General features: G+C 47.7%; 1 protein-coding gene across 3 annotated transcripts in view; it reads left to right on the top strand.

Annotated features, from left to right (window-relative positions):
• LOC138566296 (zinc finger X-linked protein ZXDA-like) overlaps positions 1–25,535 on the top strand; it is a 566,179-nt gene that overhangs the window by 201,111 nt on the left and 339,533 nt on the right. For all 3 annotated transcript variants that reach the window (XM_069643398.1, XM_069643399.1, XM_069643400.1), the window contains exon 6: positions 15,272–15,942. In XM_069643398.1, the coding sequence (XP_069499499.1) occupies positions 15,272–15,942 (671 nt within the window). The remainder of the gene's footprint in view (positions 1–15,271; positions 15,943–25,535) is intronic.

The following is a 25,535-nucleotide window of genomic DNA, read 5'->3' as shown; positions in this document are numbered from 1 at the left end:
AGTTGATTGGTCCCAACAACTCAAAGGGAGAAGTCGTCCTTGCAGGGGCTTATCTGTCGATTAGAACTTGGCGATTCGTACCTGCAGCAGGGCATCACTGGGCAAACAAACGGTCCAGGAGTTGCAGCCGTCGTCCTCTTCCAGCTCGTCTTCGGTTCTTTTGTTCCAGTGGTCGACTCTGCCTTCCAGGTCCTGGAGACTCGCCTTTTATCCAGTTTCCTCCCATCATTCCAGCCTAGCTGTTGCTCACCTAGCAGGGTGGCTGTCCTTGCCGGACAGTTAGCCAGCCAATTACGCCAGAGTACATTTGGGTCTCCTAGGAGACTAAGCACAGGGAGTTTCGGGCACCTCCCTCACTTCTGCCCACCCCAGACACTCGGGCGCTAGAGGCAGTCTTCAGTCCTGAAGCCCGCCAAAGGCACACAAAGGGACCAAACCTGGTTTGGCGCACAGAGAAACTCTAGAAGGATCTTTCCAAAAAGAAACGTGAAAAAAAGACCAGGATCCGTTTAAACCAAGGGGTTTAAGGCGCCATCTTGAAAAACATGGCTCCAGTGATTTTCTTTTTTAGCTACAGGTGTTCGCGTTTGGGAAAAATCATGGTAGTTTGTTGTAAAACCACTGCCATCAGCCTTTTCAATAGGAAAGGGTAGCATTTGACTGCTACATTTTAGACACGGGATACTATGTAACCCCTCCAGCACTCCATTGTAAGATGGTGTGTGCTGTGTCTAAGAATTTGGAAAGACTAGTAAAGTCAATTTCACTTTACATTCTCTGGGAAACAGTAGTTTATCCCAGCGGAGGTATTTAAACCTTTGGGAAGTCTAAAAAAGACATCCCAGTGTCACTGCACTAAGGGTGCTGTGTAACACACATGAAAAGATTCCTATGGAGTTATCTTAAAACTCCAAAGTCAAAGAACACAAATGTAAAACGTACCTCCAAATACATGAGGGTGGGAAAGTCCTCAAAATCCAGCAAAGTTGCTGGGGGGGGTTGCTAAGGTGAAGGGAATTAGCACATTTATGAGAATTCTCCCTGCTGCAATCGGATAAGGCGGGGGTCTTGTCTGCAGAGAAGTGTCTTTGGCTTGCAGATATGAAGTAATGTTGTAGATGACTGTTGAGGTCCCACCCTGCATGGAGCTTAAAAGAGGTCTGCCATCTTGGCTCCCCAGTCCAGAGCGCACCCCTCACCCCCTTACCCCCCCCTTCCCGACCATGCATACTCCTCATTTTACACACTGTTTTTATAATTAGAGTGTAAATTATACTTGTAAAAATGATCTGCCTCCGCATGATTATGCACACAGCACAGGAACTCTTATGCAATACTTTTTTGCTTTCATTGGGGGAAAACTAGCATAATTAAAGATGAATTCTCAATTGCAACTTAGTTTTCCATCGTATTAATTATACAATCCTAAAATTCTAGGAAAATAAATATGCACAGTGCTTCTGTGAGCATCTACACACAACACAGCAAAAGCTGAATGGAAGAAAACCTTTCCTTTTCATCACAGGGTGCATTTATTTATTTATTTATTATTATTATTTTTTAAAGGCTTCAGAGAAATGCTTTCCGTTTCAGAGGCTTTTCTCCATCCATGTAGATAAAAATCAAAAGCAGCCATCTGGTTTCTGTCAAGTAACCTGATCTTTGCACTGCCCTCTGCTCTAAACTTGTGTGTAATTGTACACAGGAAAATAATACAACTGTTGTATTTACAAGATTTTCATGTGTAAAAAGGCGTGATCTGAAACTTATCTGGAAGCCTCGGTGTCACATACAGACTTGGTTTACTTGCCTGCCGAGTACTGCAATTATTGCAGATCACTTTTACAGTTCTTATGAGTATGGGTCCCAGAATCGCTCTGCAGGCTTCCACCAGTACCCCGCTAAACTTGGTTCAGCCGCCAAGTATTATTTAAACGATTGAGTTTACGGAATGTTTTGGATTTCTCATAGGGTCGCAGACCCATTTTGTGTGGCTCTTTGGGCTTTTTTGCCTCTTCAGACAGTCTTCACCGCTTTACAGGGACCCTGGAGCCTCACCGTTTATCAACATATCTTATTTTGTGGTCTCAACATCCGACGCGTCTACCGTCTGCTGTGGGGCTGTCCCTGCTTCCTTCTCGTGTCTCTGGAGGCTCTGTCGTGCCTGCTTCCTTGTTTGCATGGTAACCGTGTTGCCACAGCTGCTGACTTTAAGGGATGCCAGGAGCGTCTTCCTTGCTGCTCACCCTGCTGTACCTACACACTGGACCAGCTTGACGGCGACCTCCTTCTTGCACTGCTCCGAGGTCTACCTTTCTACCTGCCAAAGGAAACTGTCTTTGCGGTTCCTCCTGGATGGGCTTGACGCTTGGCCAAGTCCTTCTTTGCTTTTAATTTGGCTCCTTCCAATCGACTGTTGAGAGCCACTAGAAGGGCACGGTGGTACTGGTAGGTATTCTGTACTGCTCTGCGTCTCCTTCTCGTCCCAGTACTGATTGAGTTAGGGGGTTATAACTCACTAGAATCTTCCTTGTCTCAGTAGTCTATTTCTGTTTTACTACAGAAATACATGGCATAACATGGCAAGGGTGGAGAGGGAAAGAGTGTTAGGAAATATTTCTCTTTACTGCACCTTTCCTTCCATTTTTATGGACCCCCAAACTTTTATTTTTGATCCTGACCTGTACTTTGTACTGTGCAGTGAAGCCTTAAGCATCACCACACTGTCTTTTGCTCATATGTTATGGGGAAACTGACTTGTCCTTCAGGCTGGCAGTAGTGGCAAACAGCGTTTCCCTTAGTCTTGTGACTTTTACTACTGGTAACTTATCATTGCACACATCCTACCATGCAGTACAATGGGGTACACTTTTTGTTTTGCACTGGAGTATCACAGAACTGATTTTTGGTTACTCTAGGTGTGCTAAATAGACATGCTGGTGGCAGTAGTGATTTTTTTTTGCTTTTCGTTTTAGCCTTACCGCATTACTAGCCAAACTGTGGCTAGCGATCAAACATGGCTGCGTCACATGGTTTTTTGCTTGTCCTTTGGCCAACTTGTTCTTTAGCCTTCTTCCTGGCCTGTTGGGATGAATTTTCATTTCTGTGCTAAGAAACCCTCAGCTCTTTTGCTGGGCTTAGGACTTTTTAATTTTAACTCCTGAGTGAGTGGGACCTTTTTCGCACACTCTCGCCTGTATTTTCCCTGATTAGGATTTTGTATTCTATAGGCATCTTTTTTTTGGGTATATTTTCAAACCACACCCTCGGTGCAGTGTCACTGATCCCTTGGATTTATCTTCAGGTTTAAATACCTTTTCTTGGGTGAACTACTGTTACAAAGAGGAGTAAGGTGAAATTGATCTTAGGTCCAGCACACACTATCTTATGTGGAGTGCTGGGAGGGTTACCTATTAGCCCCTTATCCTACTTCCTCATGTAACATGTTGTTGTTAGCCTCATTACTTTAAATGGCTGGTGGCAGTGGTTCACTTTTTACTACCAGTGCGCATTTTTACCTCGGGCTAAACCCTTTGCTGCAGTACAGCACCCGTGGGTGACCATTTTGCCAAAATGGCTGTTGTCATCTTTCTTATCTTTTACTCTGTGCGTTGAGACAGGTTTGAGCCCTCTGTGTTTTGCCTTTGGTGGGCTTCAAGCCTGCCACTGGCTCCAATATGTCTGGAAGGAGGGTAAGAGAGGGAGGATCCCAAAACTACCCTGTCCTTTGTCTCTAGGTGTGCCCGATCAAAACTAGTCCTGATTGGCCGGCTGGCTGTCCGGGAAGGACAGCCACCCTGCTGTGTGATTGACAGCCTGGGGCTGTGAATGAATGACAACAAACTTTAAAGGCAAGATTCTTGGGACTACAGGCAGACCACTGGAAGAAACATCGGAAGAAGAAATTGTGAAGAGAAGCCCTCTGCACCTCCTGTCCCTTGAATTGCCCGGTGAAGCCCTGCTGCTGTGCTGACCTATTTTTCTGCATCGACTGAGAAGCTCCGGCCAAAATAACTTCTCCCCTTGGGCTGGTGGGACCAACTAGCCCCGTGACTAACTTCACTTTGGCGCAATGCCTGACTTGCCATGCCTCTCCAGTGCTGCAGAAGCCCAATGCCAGGGGTCGAGGTCCATAACAGAGAGCAGCGTCGTCCGAGGAACGAATCCGGCCAAAAGCTCCAGGAGCCTCCTAAGGACACACCAGAAACAAGAAATCCATAGTCCAGGACCGAGGGAGCACGGAAAGTTCAACCAGCGATAATCTTTCTACATCAGTGCTGTTTGCTAGGCGGTGAAACCGTAAAGAGCTTCTGAATCAAAGAGCCCGTAACTGCCAAACCCCTTCCTGTGTACTGCCATAGGAGCCTGCCAGTGGTCCTCTCTCTTGTCCCTATGACTGAGGCTCAGGAACAAGGGTCTGCTTGGCTGTAGCAAGACTGATTCCAGCTGGACAACGTTTTTGTCAAACCAGAAGTACTTGGGCTTGGGGTACTTAACTTCTTGCCTTAAGTCGTGCTTTCTCACTTGAGAAGTGCACTTGCTTAACTTTCTGCATTGATTTCAACTCCCCTTGCACAGGCTTAACGGCTTGTGTTCCTTCAGTGGTCTTTTTGAAATAAAATCTTTCAAAAAAGGTAGCAGGCGCCCCTCTCCAGAAAGAACATGGCATAATAACATATTCTGTTTTTATTCCCCAATTTAAGAGTTCGTAGCCATCACTTTTTGCTCACTGTACCTTTCACAGATGGGGAAATATCCATTTGCAGATCCGTCTTTGTCCCTCCCATATGGGCGACTGTGTCCAATTGACTTTGGCTGTCCTGGCTCCTTAAAGGCACCCTTCTAAACTATTGACTTTGGCATTGCTTGTCCCTTCATAGGTTGTAATTTGTCTAACACTTTTACTGCTGGGTCAGGCTTACCTAGACTTCATTAGAGGATCCAAACAGTCTTTCTGTTAAAAGAACGTATGTTCTAACCATTCTATTTCCTTAACCCTTCCTTCCTGAAACTCAGTCTAAAAAGTAAGTTTACTAGTGAGTTGTCAGAGTGCATGGAGTCAAGGTGGAGGTGTTGGGCTTTAGTGATATTGGAGACGTTGAGTCACAAATTACGATGACCGGCACCTCAAATGGGAGTATTTCAATTAATGGGTCAAGATCATAGCAGAAGGGTGATGCTCAGTGGGTGGTAGATCGGGGGGAAAGTAGATCGAGGAGCTGGAGCTTACTATGCTCGAAGGGGTGAAATCTGTTGGTCAAAACATTTTCCATATTGTCTTTGCTGAGGAGACCAACTCGCAACCTTTTTTCCACAGAGACGACGTGAGTAAAGATGCAATCTGTGTGAAACGCTGCCAGGTTGGCAGCACTACAGGTTTTGGTGATGGCTATGGCAGAGTTTTTAGTTATTTTGCAAAGGGCTTAGGCATTCCAGAGACCCAGGATGTGGTCAATAATGGGAGCAGAGGTAGAGGAGGTAGCTGCTGGAGTAGATTGATCGAAGTGTGTGACTGTGTGTATGGTAGTAGTACAGGAGGTGTGGCTGTAGCACCTACATGCCCCTAACTTTTTGTACATTTATCAATTTGCTTTTTTGTACTGTGCTATTGCATACTGAAATCTGTTAGAAGAGCCATCTCTGATAAACGTGTGGACGTGCTCCAAGATGTTGCTTATAGCCATGATGAGGCACATGAAGGAGAATCAAGGTCTACAATCGCCAGTATTCAAATAAACTTACACTCAAGGTTCTTGGTAAACACTTATTAGTTTATTTCAGTCAGTTATAAATCCTTCACTAGAAGGATGCAATATTTCTCACACACTAATATACTTCAGTTCTCCAGCATGGAGTCTGGCATGGATTCACATGCTCATGAATATTCCCCGTCGTCAGGCTGGGAATCCTCGGTAAAGAAAAAATCAGTTTGTTTCTGTTTTAGTTTCTGAACTGTCTTTCTACTAATAACCAATCACTAGTCTCTGGGTCATACTGCCCCCAGCCAATGATTGCCCTCTACCTAAGCCCCACCTCTGGCAGCCATCTTCAGATTTTACAGCACGTTCAAGTGTTGGGAGTTCTTGTGCTGCACCTCTCGATCTTTTACTGCGTATTGTTTTTTTTTTCCAAAGAGTTTACTCTTATTTTTCGGTCAATTCGAGCCTCAAACTCTGCCAAGTCTTCTGATCAACAGAGACCCGTTTCAGAATTTCCTACGCCCCTCAAAGGCAGTTTTTCGTCGAATTACTCTTCTTGGAGGATTCCAGAAGACCTTTGAGGCCTACCCCGATTCGGACATGGCCAAGGACAAAGGAGATTTGACCCCTACTGGATCCAAACTGTTTAGGAACTGCCCAGGATGTGGACTGCAGAACGTCTTTAAGGAGGGCGAGCACTCCCGGTGCCTCTACTGCCTACATGCCGACAAGTCGCACGTGGAGGGCTGTGCGTTGTGCAAGAACATGTCCGTCCGGACCATGGAGGACTGTCGTAAACGACTCGCTGACTGACTGGAGGCGAAGAGCCCAGGAGCAGGTGAGAAGTCTGAGTGGTCTTCTAAGACCCTTGAGGACGCTCTGGCGACGGGGGCCCAAACAAAAGGCAAAGCACAGCAAATCTGCAGGCTCCGGGAGCGCCGTTGGTTCAGGCTCCTCGGCACCACCGACTGTTGGGTGCTGGATACCCTGGCCCATGGGCACACTTTGAAGTTCCAAAGGAAGTGCCGACGCCATCATCCACAAGCCAACAATCTGGCTCTGTGAAAAGGAAGGGAGATCCCAGGTAAGCTTTGGGAGAAGCCCTGGTTGATCCCGACTGAGAAAGCCAACGGGGGGGCGAGGCGGTAACCCCCCCCCTACCTCCAAGGCCCTGATTCCCCCGGCGAAAGCCTCGATTGAAGGAGTCGTGGCGCTCCTGGTGAAGCCTGCGGGGGCTCCCCCAGTGGAGACTACTTCTGGGCCTAGAGTTTCCCTGCCACCCCGGAGGGAAATATCTTTCCAGCCTATCGAAGACACCCGTGAAACCCTGGGATGAGAGGGGGGGTGGGCATGGTAGCCATAACGGACACAGATGCTACCTCTGAGGATGAGCTGGCTGGCTTCAAAGTTATCCTGACCAAGAAGTTCGAGGAGGTCAGGACCTACGGGAAGGATTCCGAAGAGGCAGATGTAGAGAGCAACGGTGGAGCCGACGAGGAGCCGCGGGCCGTGGAGGAAATCGGAGGTGCCCACGCCCCAGCTGTTGCAACCGATGCCTATGCCACAGGACAATTCAGGAGCAATCTTGATGGCTTTGCCGACCCTGTGTAAGGAGATGAGGACAAGGTTGCCCTTACACCCAGTGGACGATCCAGCGGCGCCTGAACTGTCGGGAAGCCCACAAATTTGGCTCCTCTCACGCCATGATCGCCAGGGCATCGGAGCTTTTCCAGCTGTGCCCCAAGGAACAAAAGAGAGGGATTTCTTTACCAAGGACGGGAACTGTACTCGCGGTCCTGCTGTTGGACGACATATGGGACGCAGGACTGTCCTTTCTGAAGAACCCGCCCACGGCACCTGCGAAGAGAGACCGGTACCACAAGAAGTACCGGGTCCCGGATTCCGTGGCAGTCAAGAAGAAAGTGGCAGGGGTGACCGCGTTTCCTCCACTTCCCCGCCGGACAGCGAGGGAAAGAAGCTAGACGCCATGGGATGTAGTCATCTCGTCTGCAGTGACGACCATTAAGGCGACCAACACCCTCGCGTTCATGGCCCGCTATGATGGGGAGCTGTGGTTCAAGATCGCCCCTATCCTGGACTTCCTCCCGGACGACAAGAGGGCGGATGCCCTGGAAATCCTGCAAGAAGGCAAGGTGGTGTCGGATCATGCCATCACTGTAGCTACGGAAATCGCCGATACTGGTTTTCATAAGATGGGCAACAGCGTTTGCCTACGCCGGCGCGGTTGGCTTAGGGCCACCGACTTCCGTCAGGATGTGCAGGCCAGGGTTCTGGACATGCCCTTCAACGGAAACAACCTGTTCGGGAAAGCAGTGGATGAGTTGCTACAGGCCATCAAAGCGGACATCGAGATGGCCCATGACCTAGGCACTCTTCATCAATGACAGCTGTCCTTTCGGACCACCGGAGGCAAATCCCAAGGTGCCTCCAAAGGATTTGGCGGCAGTTCATCGTCCTGCCGCCAAGCTGCCCGGTCTTCGTCGCAAGAAACTTGGAGGCTGCAGCAAGGTGGGTGGATACTGCCGTCGTCGCCAAGGAGCCCAGGGTGGCAAGTCCTGAACCGGCCGTGATGTTGGGGCCCCCACTTAAGCACCCTGGTGGGAGGCTGGCTGGCGAACTTCATCGGCGTGTGGGAGTCCATCACCAGCGACTGTTGGGTGCTGGGTACCCTGGCCCATGGGCACACTCTGAAGTTCCAAAGGAAGTGCCCCCGTTTCCCACCTGTGGCCAGGAAAGAAAACCACGTTCCACAGCTGCTTCTAGGGGTACGAGCCATGCGATAGAACTCGTCCCAAAGGGGCTCTGGAGTATACTCGCGGTACTTTCTCATCTCGGCCGGCGGCCCATCCTGGACCTTCGGCGCCTCAACAAATACATCAAAGCCCAGAAGTTCCGGATGGTTACCCTTCAGCACGTGCTGGGACAGCTGGAAGACGGCGACTTCCTATCGTCTCTGGACTTGGAGGATGCCTACTTTTCACATCCCCATACACAAAGGACATCGAAAGTTCCTACGTTTCGTGGTCCAATGGCGGCACTACCCGTTGAAGACCCTGCCCTTCGGGTGTCGGCCCCAAGGCTCTTTACCAAGTGCCTGGCGGCGCGGCTGCGCCTGCAGGGTATCCATGTATACCCCTACCTGGACGATTGGCTCATCCGAGCAAAGTCGAGAGAACTCGCCGTCAACCACACAGCGAAGACCGTCCACCTGCTCACTGAACTGGAATTCTCGATCAACTTTGCGAAGTCCCACTTGGTATCGTCGCAGGACGCCCTGTTCCTGGGAGCCAGACTTGACACAGTGGCGCGATTGGCCTCACCGCTGGAGGAAAGGATGAGGGCCATCCTGGGCATGGTACAACGGCGGCTGACCATGGAAGTGGCCATGGTGAGGGCCATCAAGTCCCTGCTCAGCATGATGTCATCGTGCATCTACCTCGTGCATCTGTGCAGGTTGCGGATGCGGCCACTGCTGGAGTTCCTCGACGCCCGTTGGATGCAAGTGGCGGGAAGCTTTGAAGACCACTCCCACTCAACGAGACTTTCCGTCAAGCGATACGGTGGTGAGGCACACCCGCGCTCATCTTGCGGCGGGTATGGACTTCCAGACGCCAGCGCACCAGGAAACTGTGACGGATGCCTCCCTGGAGGGATGTGGAGCGCACATCAGTGATCTCCATGCAAGAGGCCTTTTGGCTCCCAGAGGAGAGGTCCCTGCACATCAACGTCCTGGAGCTCCACACAGTGTTCTGGGCCCTCGGGTCTTTCCTTCCGTCCCTCAAGGGCAAGGTGGTACGTGTCTTCACCGACAACACCACCACAATGTTCTACATCTGGAAGCAGGGGGGTGGGTACTAGATCCCCAGCCCTATCCAGGGAAGCGCAGGATCTGTGGCACTGGGCCGTCACCCAGGGGATATTCCTGGTACCTTTTCATCTGGCAGGATTAAAAAACACTGTCGCCGACTCACTCAGCAGGGAGCTGCGCTCCTGCCACGAGTGGGAACTTCGGCAGGATCAAGTGTATCTCCTATTATAATGGTGGGGCAGTCCCCAGATCGATCTGTTTGCGACAAACACCAAGTGCCGGAGGTACGCCAGCAGGTTTCCCCAGCCGGGGAGCATGGCTGATGCATTATCCTTTCCCTGGAACGGCCTGTTCCTGTCTGCGTTCCCACCGTTGCCGTTGCTTCTGTGACTCATCAGTCAACTCAGACGGTCCCGGTGCAGGATGATCCTTGTTGCACCGGTGTGGCAGAGGCAGATATGCTTCCCGGACCTTCTGGACATGTCGGCGTCCCCCGCCCCAGTCAAACTGCCGACAGACGCGAATCTTCTCGCCAGGGAAGGAGGCACTGTCCTACATCATGACCCGGGAATCGCTGAACCTGCAGGCCGGACTCCTGCAGCACTAGAGTTCGGAGGCTACAACATCCCGGTGGGCTGCAAGGAAGTCCTTGCAAAGGCCAGGGCATCCTCGACTCTTAAGTGCTATGGACATAAGTGGAAGAGGTTCTCTGCCTGGTGCCGTGCACAGAAGATCAACCCCCTACGGATCACGGCCCCTCAAGTGTTGCTGTACTTGCTGTCGCTGGCCAAGGCGGAGCTGGCACATGCCTCCATCAAAATCCATCTAGCGGCTATCTCCTGCTACATCAGAACTCTGGGGCGGTCGTCGCTGTGGTCGCATCGCCTGGTGAAGCAATTCATGAAAGGACTGTTCTGCTCATTCCGCCGGTGAAGGCTCCGGCCCCGGCGTGGGATCTCAATGCCGTGCTGACCAGGCTCATGGGGTCTGCCATTCGAGCCCCTGCACTCAGCACTGCTGAAGTTCATATCGTGGAAGACCGCTTTTCTTGTGGCCATCACCTCCGCACGACGAGTGGGTGAGATCCAAGCCCTCTACTGTAAGCCTCCATATCTGACATTCCAGAAGACGAGGGTAGTGCTGAGGACGCACCCCTCTTTCATGCCCAAGGTACCGTCGGACTTCCATCTCAACGAGCCCTTGATGTTACCTGTTTTCTTCCAGTCGCCGGCTGAGAGGACTTTGCACTCGCTGGATGTGGCAAGAGCACTGAAGTTCTATGTGGACCGCACGAAGAGTTTTCGGAAGACATCACAGCTGTTTGTGAACTTTGGACCTGTGAACCAAGGGAAGGCCCTCTCGAAGGCTTCAGTTTCCAGATGGCTGTTCGACTGCATCATGCACCTATGGAAAACCAACCTTTGCCCGGCCGTCCGAGAGCCCATTCAACCAGAGCGATCGCTGCTACGGCGTTGCTGTCCGGTGTGCCCCTGCTGGACATTTGCAGGGCTGCTACGTGGAGGTCGACGCATATCTTCACGAGATTCTACTGCGTCGACCGAGATTCCAGGGGGGAGTCCTGAGTCGCCCCGGCAGTGCTGCGCAACCTGTTCGCTTGAAGGTGAGCCTGGTGAGGAGGTAAGAGATGCTTAATGTTGAGTTGTTGAAATGCTTAATGTTGATCCTTGCCACCTCCTGTGGTTGTGCATGTGTGTACTATGTATTCATGAGCATGTGAATCCATGCCAGACCCCATGCTGAAGAGGAAACCAGTTACTTACCTGTAACTGTTCTCCAGCATGGGTCTGGCATGGATTCACATGTGAACCCTCGCTCCAACCCCTCTGCAGCTCTTCTCTTGGTCATACTGCCACTTTACGTGCTACCAAATCTGAAGATATCTGCCAGAGGAGGGGCTTAGGTCGAGGGCAATCATTGGCTGGGGGCAGTATAACCCATAGACCAGTGTTTGGTTATTAGTAGAAAGACTGTTCAGAAACTAATCAAACTGATTTTTTTTTTCTTTACGGGGGATTCCCAGCCTGACGAAGGGGAATATTAATGAGCATGTGAATCCATGGCAGCCCCATGCTGGAGAACAAGTTACAGGTAAGTAAGTTGTTCCTACTTTATACTGTATGTTTCTGAGGCATTTAAACTACTTTGAAGGAGGAGCAAAAAGGCATGGCTTAATAAAAAGAAGCTTAGTTATTCCTGGACAGTGCAAATACTGAATTCACCAGGGGCGTCAATTCAATGCAATAGGTCAGGCTAAAGTCTTGTATAGGATAAAGAAGTTCTGGTAGGAAAACAGAAAAGTCTTTGCCAAAGTTCTCAGAAGTAGTTTGTAAAAACATTCATATGTTGGGTCCCAAGCTGACTTTCGCAGTGAGAGGTAAGTTCTCTCGGTTGGGTTTTCACAGTACCTTACAATGAAGAAAAAGATGCAGCTGAAGAATTCTGTTCCTGGCAGTTCCTGCAGATCTTGCTGTTCCTGAGCCTCAGTTGTGGGGACAAGAGGGAGGACGTCGGGGGGAATTGTGCACCGCACTGGGACAGGTCAAAAAAGCTTGCAAAAGGCAAATCTTCAGTTCCGGTAGTTGTAGACGAGCACACAAACTGGTGTCCATCTCCCTGGTTATTCGGTTTCCTGCAGCCCTCTGAGGAAAATGCAACCAGCTCCGAGAATGGTATCCAGCTGGCTTAGTGTCGAGTTGATTGGTCCCACCAACTCAAAGGAAGACGTCGTCCTTGCAGAGGCTTCTCTGTCGAGGTGAACTTGGCGATTTGGACCAGCCGCAGGGCTTCACCGGGCAAACCAACAGTCCAGGAGTTGCAGCAGCCGTCCTCGTCAAGCTCTTCGGTTCTTTCGTTCCAGTGGTCGACTCTGCCTTCCAAGCCAAGAGACTCTCCTTTTATTCGGTTCTCTTCCATTCATTCCAGCCTAGCTGTCACTCACCCAGCAGGGTGGCTGTCCTTGCCGGACAGTCAGCCAGCCAATCACGCCAGAGTGCATTTGGGTCTCCTAGGAGACTAAACATAGGTAGTTTCGGGCACATCCCTCACTTCTTGCCCACCCCAGACACTCGGGCGCCAGAGGCGATCTTCAATCCTGAAGCCCGCCAAAGGTGCAGTAACAAAGGAACCAAACCTGGTTTGGCGCACAGAGACAAACTCTAGAAGACCTTTCCAAAAAGAAACAGCGAAAAAAGTAGACTGGGACCTGTTTAAACAAAGGGAGCTCAGACGCCATCTTGAAAATTGTGGCTCCCGCAATTTTCCAGTACCAGTGTTCGCGGTCGTGAAAAATCATGGTAGTTTGTTGTAAAACCACTGCCACCAGCCATTTCGAGAGGAAAGGGTAGCATTTGACTGTTACATGAAATGCTAGACACAGGGGATACTAGGTGTAACCCCTCCAGCACTCTATTGTAAAATAGGGTGTGCAGGGTCTAGGAATTTAAAATTTCACTTTACTTTCTCTGGGAAACATTAGTTTATCCCAGAGAAGGTATTAAACCTTGGGACAGCCTAAAAGGCTTCCCTGTGCCACTGCACTGAGGGTGCTTTGTGACACAAATGAAAAGACGATGCCTATGGAGTTTAGGCTCCATAACCAAATGAAACACGGGTAAAACGCATCAAAATACATGAGTGGGGAAAAAAGACTTGCACTCTCTCCAGGTAAAAAAAAATCAAGTCCTCAAAATCCAGCAAAGTTGCTGGGGGTCTCTAAGGTGAAGGGAATTAGCACATTTATGAGAATTCTCCCTAACATGTATCAAGCAACCCACCAAGCTGTAAGGGATCCAAAAAAAGGAAAGCAGTTACAAGTACTTGAGTTGTTATTGCGACATGGGAGGCTGGAGCAGCCTGGCCACCTTAAAGTGGCAGGGTTCTTTTCCCATGTTTACATTACCACATATGTGCTCAAATCCCCTTTTCAATGTTAAAGATTAGCAAAATATGTTTGTTTAAAACCACACTAAATGTGCTTTGTGGAGCCAAGTCAGTTATTCTGAAAAAGGTACAGATAAGAAACCAGACAATATTTTTGTAATCCTAATTTCTGATGCTTGTTAATCTGCCTACAATCACATGCTGTGCATATAGTCCGACATCTTGCTAAAAGGGAGTATTCGCTATAGAAAGGTGTTCAGTAATCTCCTTCACACACAGATTGTGTTTAAATATATTAAATGTTAATATCAATGATTAGAGAAAAAAAAGTCAAGGAAGTAACTTCTACATGAGATATATGATCTGTGAAAGGACATGCTCTTAATTTCCTTCATGTAATACTGCGACTAAGTATCCTAACAAATGGAGTTACTTTACTCTGTGTACCACATCTGCTGATGTGCAGGATTACTACCGGTCTCAGTGGAAGATCACTGTTGAATCGTCATTGCTGAGCTCATTAATGGGTGGAATGTTGTGTTTAGTCTCACAAATTGAAGTTGCATGTCGGATGTAGTGGGTCAACATAAAAACATGTGACTGCATTTAGGGTCAGTTCTGAAGTTATCCTACAGTTCCCGTATAAATATGAAATTAATATGATGATCTAGGATTGGCATTGTCCATCTAGCTGGTAGTGGGGTGGTGAATATGGAATAGAGTGAAAATTGTTTAAGTGACGAACATCCAGGACAATTTGCACTGGGAGGGTTTAGGACTGGCCATAGCGCAATCCGTTGCAATATGTGAGATTAGACATCCAAAAATGATGGCGTTTTTGTTACTGAACATGTTGGAAGGTGGAAGTGCAAGTATTGAAGGTTCTGTAGCTTCCAATGGCAGGGTGTCGAAATTGGGATTTGTTCACTATGAGCAAAAAGCAGCTCCTGGGTATCGGGCATAATCAATTAGGCAGGAGCTACCTGTCTGGAATCGGGAGCTTGTATGTAGCGCACAGCAAATCTAACTTTGGCAAGATGCAAACTCTAACCTTTTATCCATTTTATATTATCCACTATGCTCTGAATATCCCTTAGTTGAGTTCTGTATCCTCCCTGATGTACATTCCCAAACATATAGTTAATATCACATGGCTAGGTTTGTATGGCCCCAATTGCCACAGGAGTCAAAGGTAGCTCCTGGCAGTTTTTGGTTTCAAGCTAACCAGGCTCCCAGCACCTGGCAATTTTGAACCCTGAATGGACGGAGAAGCTGGACGTTGTCATTATGTATAAAACGTAGACTTTTCTGAAAAAGCGATTGTGAATTGGTGACTGTGGGAGCAGGGGTGAGGGTTGGGGGTCGGGTGATGCCAGATATTGGTCAAATAGTAGGGATCCCGTTTGGGTATCACTGCAGCCAGCGGTGGAGCAAAGAATTAGCTCAGTGCAATTCTAGTGTGCATGATATTTCTCAGAAGTACACTGTAAGCCAGTAGTGGGCATTGACTAGGAACCCCAGTATTGTGAATGCACGTAAATGTCTGATATCGTGTGTGTCCATTGAGTCAGAGAGATCTAGGATGACTAAATGGGTAACTGTGGTAAGCAGATATTTTCATTACTTAGTTCAGGGGCGCTGTGAAGCACATATTGGGCATCTTTGTAGAAGTTTAACCATATGTAATAGTAATCCCTCGAGGGAGTGCAAGAGATTAGAATTTGTAGCTAGAACTAGTGGTTGTCAGGCTTGAAATGTTTTATTTTCATTAATTATCGTTTTATTCTTACCTAAATTCTATGTTTATGCATGTGTTAACATAAACCTGTATTTATATTTGTAGATCTTCTGACCCAGCTTGAAGCCACAAGTTCATTGACGCCTAGCAGCGAGCTCTCTGGTGCAGGGCTAAACGACCAGAACAATCTGGACCTTGCATCTCTTTTTTCAAGTGCATCTTCCAACAGCCCTGGGATTGGCACAGACATGGCCCTTGTTAACTCTGGAATCCTAACCATTGATGCTGCGTCAGTGGGTTCTACTCTCGGAGGAAACCTTGCTGTTGTCAACCATTCCTTGGGTCAGCCAATTGATCCTTTGCTATTGGTTGCCGGTAGTGACATGCCAAATAGCCTGGATACTTCTTTGTTACTTGGAGCAGCAACCTCTGTTCTTCAACAAAGCACTTTAAATCTGGATGATGTCCAAACTGTCAGTGCTGAGGCTTTGGGTTCCATGGCCTCTCTATCCATGCAGAGCTCTAGCCAAGATCTTCATGGTTTGACCGTTGATACCAGGACCTTACTACCTTCAAGCAGCCTGGGTGGGAGTAACACTGTTCCAGAGCTTTTAACAACCGTTAAGGTTGAAGGCAACCTGTTGGATGGATTGGATGTTGCTGCTCAACAAGAAGGAAATAAAGTGGTAACCCAGTTTGTTTTTCCCAATCCCACGGGAAGCTACAGTGCTCAGAAGGAAATGGATCTTAGCACAGTGACTGGAAGCTCATTTTTGGTATGCAATAACTATATTTAGTTGTCTCCCGAAGACTGATGGATTTAGATCACCCTTCATTGGGGATCAATCTACAGCTTTTCTGAAGGCTGACCTCAGACCTGTTTTGTATCCATTACCATGTGTTTTACCATGAAGGAGGTAGAATTATTGGTATTGGTCAAAGATGTTGAATGTAAGGCGTAAACTATCAGCAGCCTGCAAGGTTGTGTGGCATGGACTGCTCTGTATAATAAATAATGTATTGAGTATTTTAGTTCTGGATTAACCATCAACACTGAGAATAGTGTACATATCGTATTGAAAACATGTTGGTAACAGAAGCGTAATGCAGTTCTCAGATGCACTGTGTTCTCAGGAGGGGTTTTATTAAATTTAATGTCAGTGATGCAGTCCTTTGCAACTAGCTTCCCCCCATGGTATGCTTAAATTCCTTATGTAAATATCGTTTTTGCTCAGTTTTAGCTAGTTGCTTTGCCTAGCATTTTAAAATCGGGAATACTTTTATTAGCAACTAAAATAGTTGTGCTGGTAGTACTTTGAAATTACTTGGCTGGTACTGTGCCATGCTGTGTACCATCAGGTATATTATATGGACCACCATTATGTTTGTGTTTTGTTTTAGCAGTAGGTTGATTCCCCCCTCACTGCAGCATGGTTCTATGCCCATGTTTACGACTTTAATAATTTGACATGTAACAGTTTTGATTTTTTACTCTAATATATGAAGCCTTTTTAGATTCTCCTCGGTTTCTCTCCCTTACTATTTCTAGAATATTTTGTAGATCCATTCACCCTGTTTTCAGTGCATGGGCATCAATCCATTTTTGTAATTGGGGAAAGAAGGTGCTATGAAGTCGGTTTTGCTTGCCTAGGGTCATCTTTGGTGAATCTTTGTGTTTTTGCAATTGTTCTTTCGATAAGAGTCCTTGTTTGCATAGAAGGGTGGATGTCATTTTTTTTTTTTATTTGAACACAAACGTAGTTTCAGCGCAGAGAACTTTGGATCGGTAGGTGGTAACAGGAAATTGAAAGTAAAATCTGAGCTCCTGTTCAGTCACTCATTTTTAAGAATTAATTTTTCTGTCCTTAGAAACCGTTTTTGTTTTTCTCTTTCATGCAAAAATAATATGCTAGTCTATTTTGCTTCTTCTCACATGTGCTATGGCTAAGGAATCCTGAAGTGTATCTGGCAAAGATGTTCTCCTCTCACCACTCTCCTACACCCATCTTCGCTACTACTCCCTGTGTCCCACTCCTCTGTCCTGCTGATGTGTCTGACTCCTTCTACGCCTTTTGATATTACGCCATCCTCCACCCTACTACTCCTGGCCAGTCTCCCCACCACCCCCCGTTCCACTGCTTTCGCTGTGTAACCACTTCATATTTACTCCGTACACCCGACCCCCCCCCCCGTAATCTCAATTGCTCACTAAACAGTACTACACTTTTCCCACTGTTCTACCTCGTGCTGGTCTCTTGGCCTCCCTCTTCCTCTGACCTTATTTGTTCAACCCACACTTCATTCTTCCTGGGGTCTTTTTAAACCCTGTCATGTCCTCTGATTTGGCTGGCCCTGCCTTCACCACCCAATGTTTATATAGCACGTTAACCCTGCCCTCTCCCCGCTGAAAAACAATGGGTGTCCTGGTTGTACAGCGTCCAAGTCAGGGGGGTGGAGGGGAGAGGGGCGGTGGCGCCCCTGACCGGCATTCCCTTAAGATGAGTACAGCCTTTGGAGGTGCTTGACAGTCTAGAAACCTAGTGGTTTCTGCTGAGGTTTGCTTTAGTGCTGAGTTAGGGGGTGTGCAGCCTGCCAGGGAGCCTCATGTGCTCTCCAGTATGACTTTCACCTGCTCTCGTTTTTCATTTCGCACCTGCACAGCGTATGGTATGAGTTGTGCTTTTTTTTTGTCTCTTTGGCTTTTTATGTAGTGTTTTTAGTTCTGAAACAAAGGACATGGAGAGCTTGTGTAATAAGCAGCATGGGATGAGGCATATGGATAATGCGCATGTGTAGAGTGGCATTTGGGGAGGCAACAGGATTTGGGCACCTCTTCAACCACGTTCACCCTCCTCCATACCATTAGGTAGGACTGATTCTGGCTTCCGTCCTTGTAGGCCTCCCACGCCAGGCTCAGAGGGGTTCCCATCTGCTCTTGACAAGGTCAGGTTCCTTAACTTGTCGCAATACCTTTTATGCAATTTTTGTACAATTCTAGGAAGGTCTCATTCACACACCTCCGTGGGGGCAAATTAGTGTTTGGAGGTTCTACGTAAAGCATTGTTGGTTGCCTAGTTGGTTTCCCTTTGAACCCGCTCCCTGGCTAGGAGTGATCTTATAGTCCTTTAATATTTTTGTAGAGACAGCAGGTTACATAACTAAATATGTTGATCTTTGTTGCTCATCACCCATGGGACTTAATTTGCTCTTTAACTATCTAGGTAAATTAAGTACTTTTTTTTTAATGTTCGTACCTTCCATCCCACCCTATTTATTGCATGGTCAACAGGTTGTTGGGAACTATTTAATAGGTCCCTAATCTATCCTTCACTAACATTCTACTCTTGTTTTCACATTCATTGGAGTTTATTTTCATAAGGATACATTTTTTGAAAGATATTTCAGCCATCCAAAGTATTTCCTTAAGGCTACTTTCTGACCTCTATAGGATTCCTCCCGATGCTTGGTAGATGGTTTTTATCTCCTAGAAAATCTTCTTGCAATCTTTTCTTTGTTAATTTGTTTTTTTAGTTTAACTGTTTGCCATTAGATCATTGAACTTATCAGATGATCACTATTAAGATACTGTCTACACCTCCATAATTGAACTGCCCATTCACAGTAGGCAGCACTCGTGAGAAAAAGCTATTCACATTAGAATAGTTGAACGCTGAAGGGTAATCCCTATGAACGCTGTCCTGTAATTTCTTAATGATTTTAATTGTTTCTGATCAACAGGAGTGCTTTAACTGAACGAACTCCGTACTGTGACGATTCAATAGATGCTGTTCTCCAGAGGTAGCTCTTTCCCATGAGGCCAGGGAGGCGAGGCTGCTAAACGATAGTCCCCCTGGTGGTGATATGAGGGTGGATCTCATGGGCTGCATCCCTCCAGTAAGCAGTCTGTCTTTGGTGTTTATTGCATAGGTTAAACCAAGCATCTACAGAAGTCTATACCGCTGTGGTTCCCTCATGGTATTGCTCTTCATTGTTCATGTGTCCCACCGCGCCCTAATGGTCATCTGTTTGCCACTCTTCATGCTATAGTTAATCTTAGGCTCAGTCAAAATAATAGGAGAGATGCGACTATAGCAGATAGAAGTGCTATGAAAGGAGGGGTGGGGGTTGATGGAATGGTGGCAAAAGGCTTGGGAGGGCTGCAGTGTTTGATTCTACCCAGATGTTCGTCCTCATCGCCAGTGGACGGGGGGGGGGGAGCAAGAGGGGAGGTAGCCAACCAGAACAAGAGCCTTGGCAGCCCTACCCCTACCAGCATCTGCGTAAGTGGCATGTGTCTGGGCACTCCACAGAGAAGGGCGTCATCACCAAAAGTCACAAGGCTATCGAGATGTCTCTTAAGAGTGCTCTGACGCTTAAGGTTCCGGCCATGTCTAAATCTACGGCAAAGCCGCTTGAACAGCCGAAACCCTTTCAGGAGACTGCGAACATCCTCAAGTCTCGCAAAGTTTGTTTCGCCCGGACAATAAGACTAAGGAAAGACGCGTCCACATGTCCAGGAAGACTTTGCTGAGAGCCCCCAGCCTTTAGCCAAGACTCGCAAACAAATCAACGTTCTAAGCAGGTAGATCCACAAGAGGAGCCCTGTCCCCCTCTGGACCTTTCTGGTTCCCCCTTATGGACCAGGGATAGGTTTGAGGGGTGTGTGAATAGGCTTTCAAAGTTTGTAGACTTCTCAGAAAGATTTACCACACCCAAGAGGCCTAGTGAGGAGGACCTGTACCCCAAAGTTTCTAAATCTTTGACCTGATGGATCAAGAAGAGGTTCCTCAGGACCCCTTTTTACAAGAGGATGATTCCTTTGAGGATCCCACTGACCAGGCCCCAGATTGGGGAGATGAGCCACCGGTGGATAACCCACCATGGTTGTCACCTACCCATACCCTGAATCCTGATACAATATGCATGGATCCACCCGCCTCCCCACCTCTGCGACAGGCATTTCCCATAGACGACCAGATGGAATTTAATGCCATTCTTAAAAAAGCAGTCTAACATTTAAAAATAGTCATGCAAGAAGCGGTGCAGGACTCTGACTTCGTGGAGGATGTTCTAAAGGAAAAGCCACCTGCCAGTCAGGCTATCCCTTTGCTTAAATCCGTTAAGTGGCCCATCACCCCTTCTTTACCGACACCTTCACAGACCAGGGCTGTGAACCCACGGGTGGAGAAACTTTTTTGCCCCTCTACAGACCCTCTTTATATTCAGGGACATGCCACCCCAGATTCTCATGTGGTCACTACAACAAGAAAGAGGGCAGGGGTACCCTTGCCCACGGATGAGGCACCACCGGACAAGGACTGCAAAAAAACTGTATGCCATGGAAAGCGTGTCACTACTGAGGCAGTGTATTCCACCAGGATTGCCAACAATACCATGCTGTTGGCCAGCTATTGTGATGTTCAGTGGAACCTGCTACAGGAGGTCCCCCGAACCAGCACGTTCACGCCTGCTCACAATTGTGTCGGAGGGTAGACAAGTAAATCATCATATCTTTAAAAACACCCTAGATGCTGTGGACTACAGGGAGAACTTCGGCACAAGGTACCCTTTTAAAGAGGCACGCCTGGTTAAAGAACTCGGGGCTCAAACCGCAGACACAAGCGTCTCATTAACAGACTTGACTTTAACCTGTTCCGCAAAGCTGCAGATGAGGTGCTGGAAACTGCGAAAAAAGAACATGAGATGGGAGTTCTCGCCGCTCCTTTCGCGGACAGTCCTATTCACGTTCCCCACATAACCAGTATGGAATGGGTAACGCATGGTCTTCAGGACAAGGGTCTGCTGCCTCAAATCGGTATTCACCTAGAGGACAGTGCCGTGGGAAAGGAAGGGGCCGCAATGCCACCCCTAGAGGCTCCCAGGCCTCCTGTCAGAAATGACTCACAGATCCGGGTCACCTCTGATGCCTCCCCGGTCGAAGGATGTATAACATCATTTTTATGCATGGGAGGGGATTACCACAGACCAGTGGGTGCTCAAGACTGTCGGCCAGTGTTCTTGCATAGAGTTAAGCCGGCTTTCCCGATTCAGAACATCAAAGTCCAGATGTCTTAACAACGGAACACCTCAAGATCCTGCTGCAAGAGGTCCAGCCTGCAGAAAAAGGGCGCAATCAAAGTCGTCCCCGTTCTACAGGTATACAAGGGTATTGATTCAGTGTACTTCCTTCTACCCAAAAAGGATCTCACCATGCGCCCTGTGCTAGACCTGCGCCCGGCAAACAAATTTGTCAAACCACCAAAGTTTCGATTGATAACGCTGCAAGAAGTAATCCCTCTGCTAACGCAAGCGTATTACATGGCAACATTGGTCATGAAAGATGCATACTTTCATATTTCAATGTTGCCGGCACACAGGAAATACCTAAGGTTCAGGATCGAAAACAAACACCATCCGTTCAAGTTTCTTCTCTTCGGCATTGCCTCAGCCACAACAGTGTTTACAAAGGTACTGGAAGTTGCAATAGCTCGCCTACGCAGGCAATCCATCCCAGTATATCCTTACCTCGATGCACGTTTGTGCCTTCGCCCCATTTGAGTGGCTCAACAGCCAGTGGTGTCAGGCCAGCGGACAATGGGACGATCTCGGCAGCCCACGTTCTCTCTCTGCAGTGGTGGTTGAGGGGAAAACCTCTTGAAGGGGAAGACCTTCACCACCCCCGTAGTACAAGCCACTCTCACAACACTCACCTCTCACAGGGTGGGGGTGCCCCTCCAGCAGATGGCGCATGGCGTTTTGGTCCCCAGCAGTAGCATCCAACCACATATATCTGTTGAAGCTGTTAGCAGTGTTCAAAGCTCTGAAGGCTTTTCCAACACAGCTGTAGGGAAATACATTACTAGTCTTCACGGATAGCAACACGGCCATGTACTACCTGAACAAGCAAGGGGCCACTCACTCTCCAGGTCTATACAAACTGTCACAGAACATTTGGAAGTGGGATCTCAAACACAAGATATTCCTACCGTCTCAATGTTCCAGGGGAACGCCATCTTCTGACAGACGTTTTCAGCAGAGACTTCCCACTACCCTTGGAGTATGAATGGCGACTACACGTAGACATCGTCTCCAATGTTTTTGCAGAATGGGTTTTCACAGAGATCGACTTGTTCGCAACTCTGGACAACTCGCAATGCCCAGATTACGCCTCTAGGTACCCACAGAACTGATCCACAGGGAACGGTCTCTGGATAACATGGTCAGGGAAATTTGCTTATGCCCGTCCACCCCCCAACTCCCCTATTCAACAAGATTGTGCACAAGATGCACCAGGAAGCAGTCACCATGATATTGGTGGCCCCTATGTGGGCCTGCCAACCCTGGTTCTCCCATCTGATGGAGATGTCACTCTCTCCTCCAATGAAACTACATTGCCCATACAACATGCTTTCTCAGGACAAGGGGGGGAAAACACTTCACCCATGCCTGCAGACTCTAAACTTGGTGGCCTGTGTCCGGAGGTCATAGAGTTCGGGCATCCAACTTCCTCAGATGCATGGATATACTTGGAGTAGCAATGTTCTGGTGTTAGGCTTTCTTGCTTCTCTAATAAATGGAAACACTTTGTCATCTGGTGTAATTCCAAGAGCATCAACCCCACTGACTGCTCTTGTACTCCTATTGTAGTATACCTGACTCATCTACTAGACTCTGGTCTAGTTTATTCCCTGACAGTCCACTTAGATGTGCTTTCATCCTATACCACGTCTCAGCGGAAGGTGTTGTGGTGGAAGATCCCAGTAGTTAAAGCTTTCACGGAAGGCGTTAAATGAATTCATCCCCCTATTTCTAACCCTGCTCCCGGATGGGACCTAAACATGGTATTAACCAGATTTATGGGGTCTCACTTTGAATCTATGCTTCAAGGCAAGCTTCAAAGCACTCACTTACAAGACTGCCTTCCTAGTGACAGTCACTTCAATAAGAAGAGTCGGTGAACTACAGCTCCTTTCAATTCTAGACCCTTGCGTTACAATTCAGAGAGAAGGTGGTTCTGTGCACACTCGCCCATGCTTTGGGCCCAAATGTATTTTAAGTTCCATGTGAACCAGTTCATAGAACTACACACATTCTTCCAGAACCCCATTAACGTGGTGGAGAGAAGCCACACTGGATGTGCGCAGGGCAGTCATGTACTATCTGGAAAGAACTAAACCACTAAGGAAAACCAACCAGTTTTTCGTTTCAGTGGGAGCTGGTAGTGACGGGGACCCTGCCTCTAAATCTGCCATCTCAAGATGGATTGCCAATTGCATCACACTCTGCTACACTCTTGCCAAGAGATATTTGACCTTCAAGCCTATAGCACACTCTACTCGGGGTAGCAGGGCTTCCATAGCATTCATTGCAAATGTTCCTCTCGGTCCATTTGCAGAACGGCAACCAGGAGTTCTGTACACACCTTTACAAAACACTATTGCCAAGACGCTCACTCTAGGTCTGATTCTCAGGTGGGACAAGCAGTACTAAAATCTTTTCACTACTGTTCCTTCTCACATTCCACCACCAGCTCTGGTAACTGCTTGCTAGTCTATGCACAGCATGCGATTCTAAGCAGATTCACAAGCATCAGAAGACATGCATTACTTGCCGTAATAGCATTTCTGCAATCGGAGGGACCTCGACGCGTGAGGGATTTTTGGGTACACTGTCACATTAGGGATAGTGGTATAGGCACGCCCATTTTGACGTTCCCCTTTCGATCCTCGAAAGACAAAATGCAATACTCTGCGGTTACCACTAGATGTCAGACTATATGCACAGCATGTGACTCTAAGCACATATAATCAGAAATTCTATTACGGTAAGTAATGCATGTCATTACTCTGTTGTTAACAGATCTGTCTAAAGGATAAAGTCTTCTAATGGATTGTCCTCCCACGTAATCCTAGTCTTATGATAATTATCCTTCCAGCTTTTGCTGCTTTGGATTTATTTTCCACAGGGAGTGCTGTGTGCCATCTCGTCGAGTCGTCGAAAGGAAGCCCTCGAAGGAAATCGACATCAGTATAAATGGCGCATGCAGCGCCTGTTGGCTTCAGTTCTGTTTTTACGAACTAACTCTTCAAAGAATTATGGCATGCTTCTGAAATGGGCTTCAAGAAGTGCCAAGACTGTGGATCGAAGAATCTCAATCTGATGAGAAATTGTCAAGGGCTTCAATAAGTTGGGAATCTAGTCCCTTGAGGGTTTCTTAGAAAAAGCATAAAAAAGTCAACAACTCGGACTCCCTCGCTAGCGACTCTACAAAAGACTCCAACTTCAAAGTCGTTGTCAGTGATTTTTTTCTAAGTTGTCGAAGCCAATAGTAATTCGGGAAAAGGTTTGCAAACCCATGCCAAAGAAAGACTTTTACATTTTTAACCTGAATCTATGAATACAATGAGCCTTCAGTAGATAAAACACCACCATTTGGGTTACAATATGGCACCCCTAATTTACCAGTGGAGTTGATTTCAAAAGAGACTAGGTAAAAGATTTGAATGATGACCTACAATCGGACAGTGATACAGATACCTCTCCAGAACTGGAATTTGGTAAGCCAGATCCTACTGACAATGCTGACTCCTCATATAGGCAGCTAAGGAGCAAGGTGGTAGGATGTGTAGGTTGGAACAAGCCTACACCTTTCGAACAGAATGACCTAACATATTTTGGATCAGGGTCCCCAAAGAGATTACATTTTCCCTTTCCACATTTCTCAGGGTCTCAACAAATTGGGAGACGACCGAGACTGCGGCTGCAGTAAATAAAAATTGTGCAAAAAAAAACCATATGCTTTCCAGCAGTGATCCAGAGTACTTTACAAAACACCCAACACCAGTGCTTCAAGCTGCTACAGCGACCAATCAGCATACCCTTCTATTCCTCGTGATAGGGATGATAAGAGAGTGGATGCCTGGGCGAAAAAAATAGTTGCTGCTGGTAGTATGGCTTTAAAATCAGCAAACACAACTTGTGCCTTGTCAAAATTCATGTTTACCCTGTGAGACTGGGTAGCTATGGCGGCTGACCACATCCTGGAAGGGGAAGAAAGGCACGGCTTCCTGGCTATCAAGGATGATAAGAAAGCAATGTGGGAATGCTTTCAGTCCGGTCTGTATGCTGCAGACCGCATCAGCAGTTCCATGGCAACTAGCGGAGATTTGTGTGGTTGAAGTCTGGATTTGCACCAGATGTGCAGTCCTCAACATGCCCTTTGACGGCTTGAGGCTGTTTGGCAGTAAGGCTGATGAGTTTGGAAAAGCTGCCGACCTCGAAAGCGGCAGCTAAATCTTAGTGCCATCTTAGGCAGCCTCAACACTTGTTTCCTCTATCTCACTCTGTACCTGCGGTGTTCCCCAGGCGT

This window comes from Ambystoma mexicanum, chromosome 2p (genome assembly GCF_040938575.1).
Source record: "Ambystoma mexicanum isolate Mex_15411 chromosome 2p, UKY_AmexF1_1, whole genome shotgun sequence".
NCBI lineage: Eukaryota > Metazoa > Chordata > Amphibia > Caudata > Ambystomatidae > Ambystoma > Ambystoma mexicanum.
Note: the sequence above shows the minus strand (reverse complement) of the source record. Positions and strands in the feature narration are given on the sequence as shown.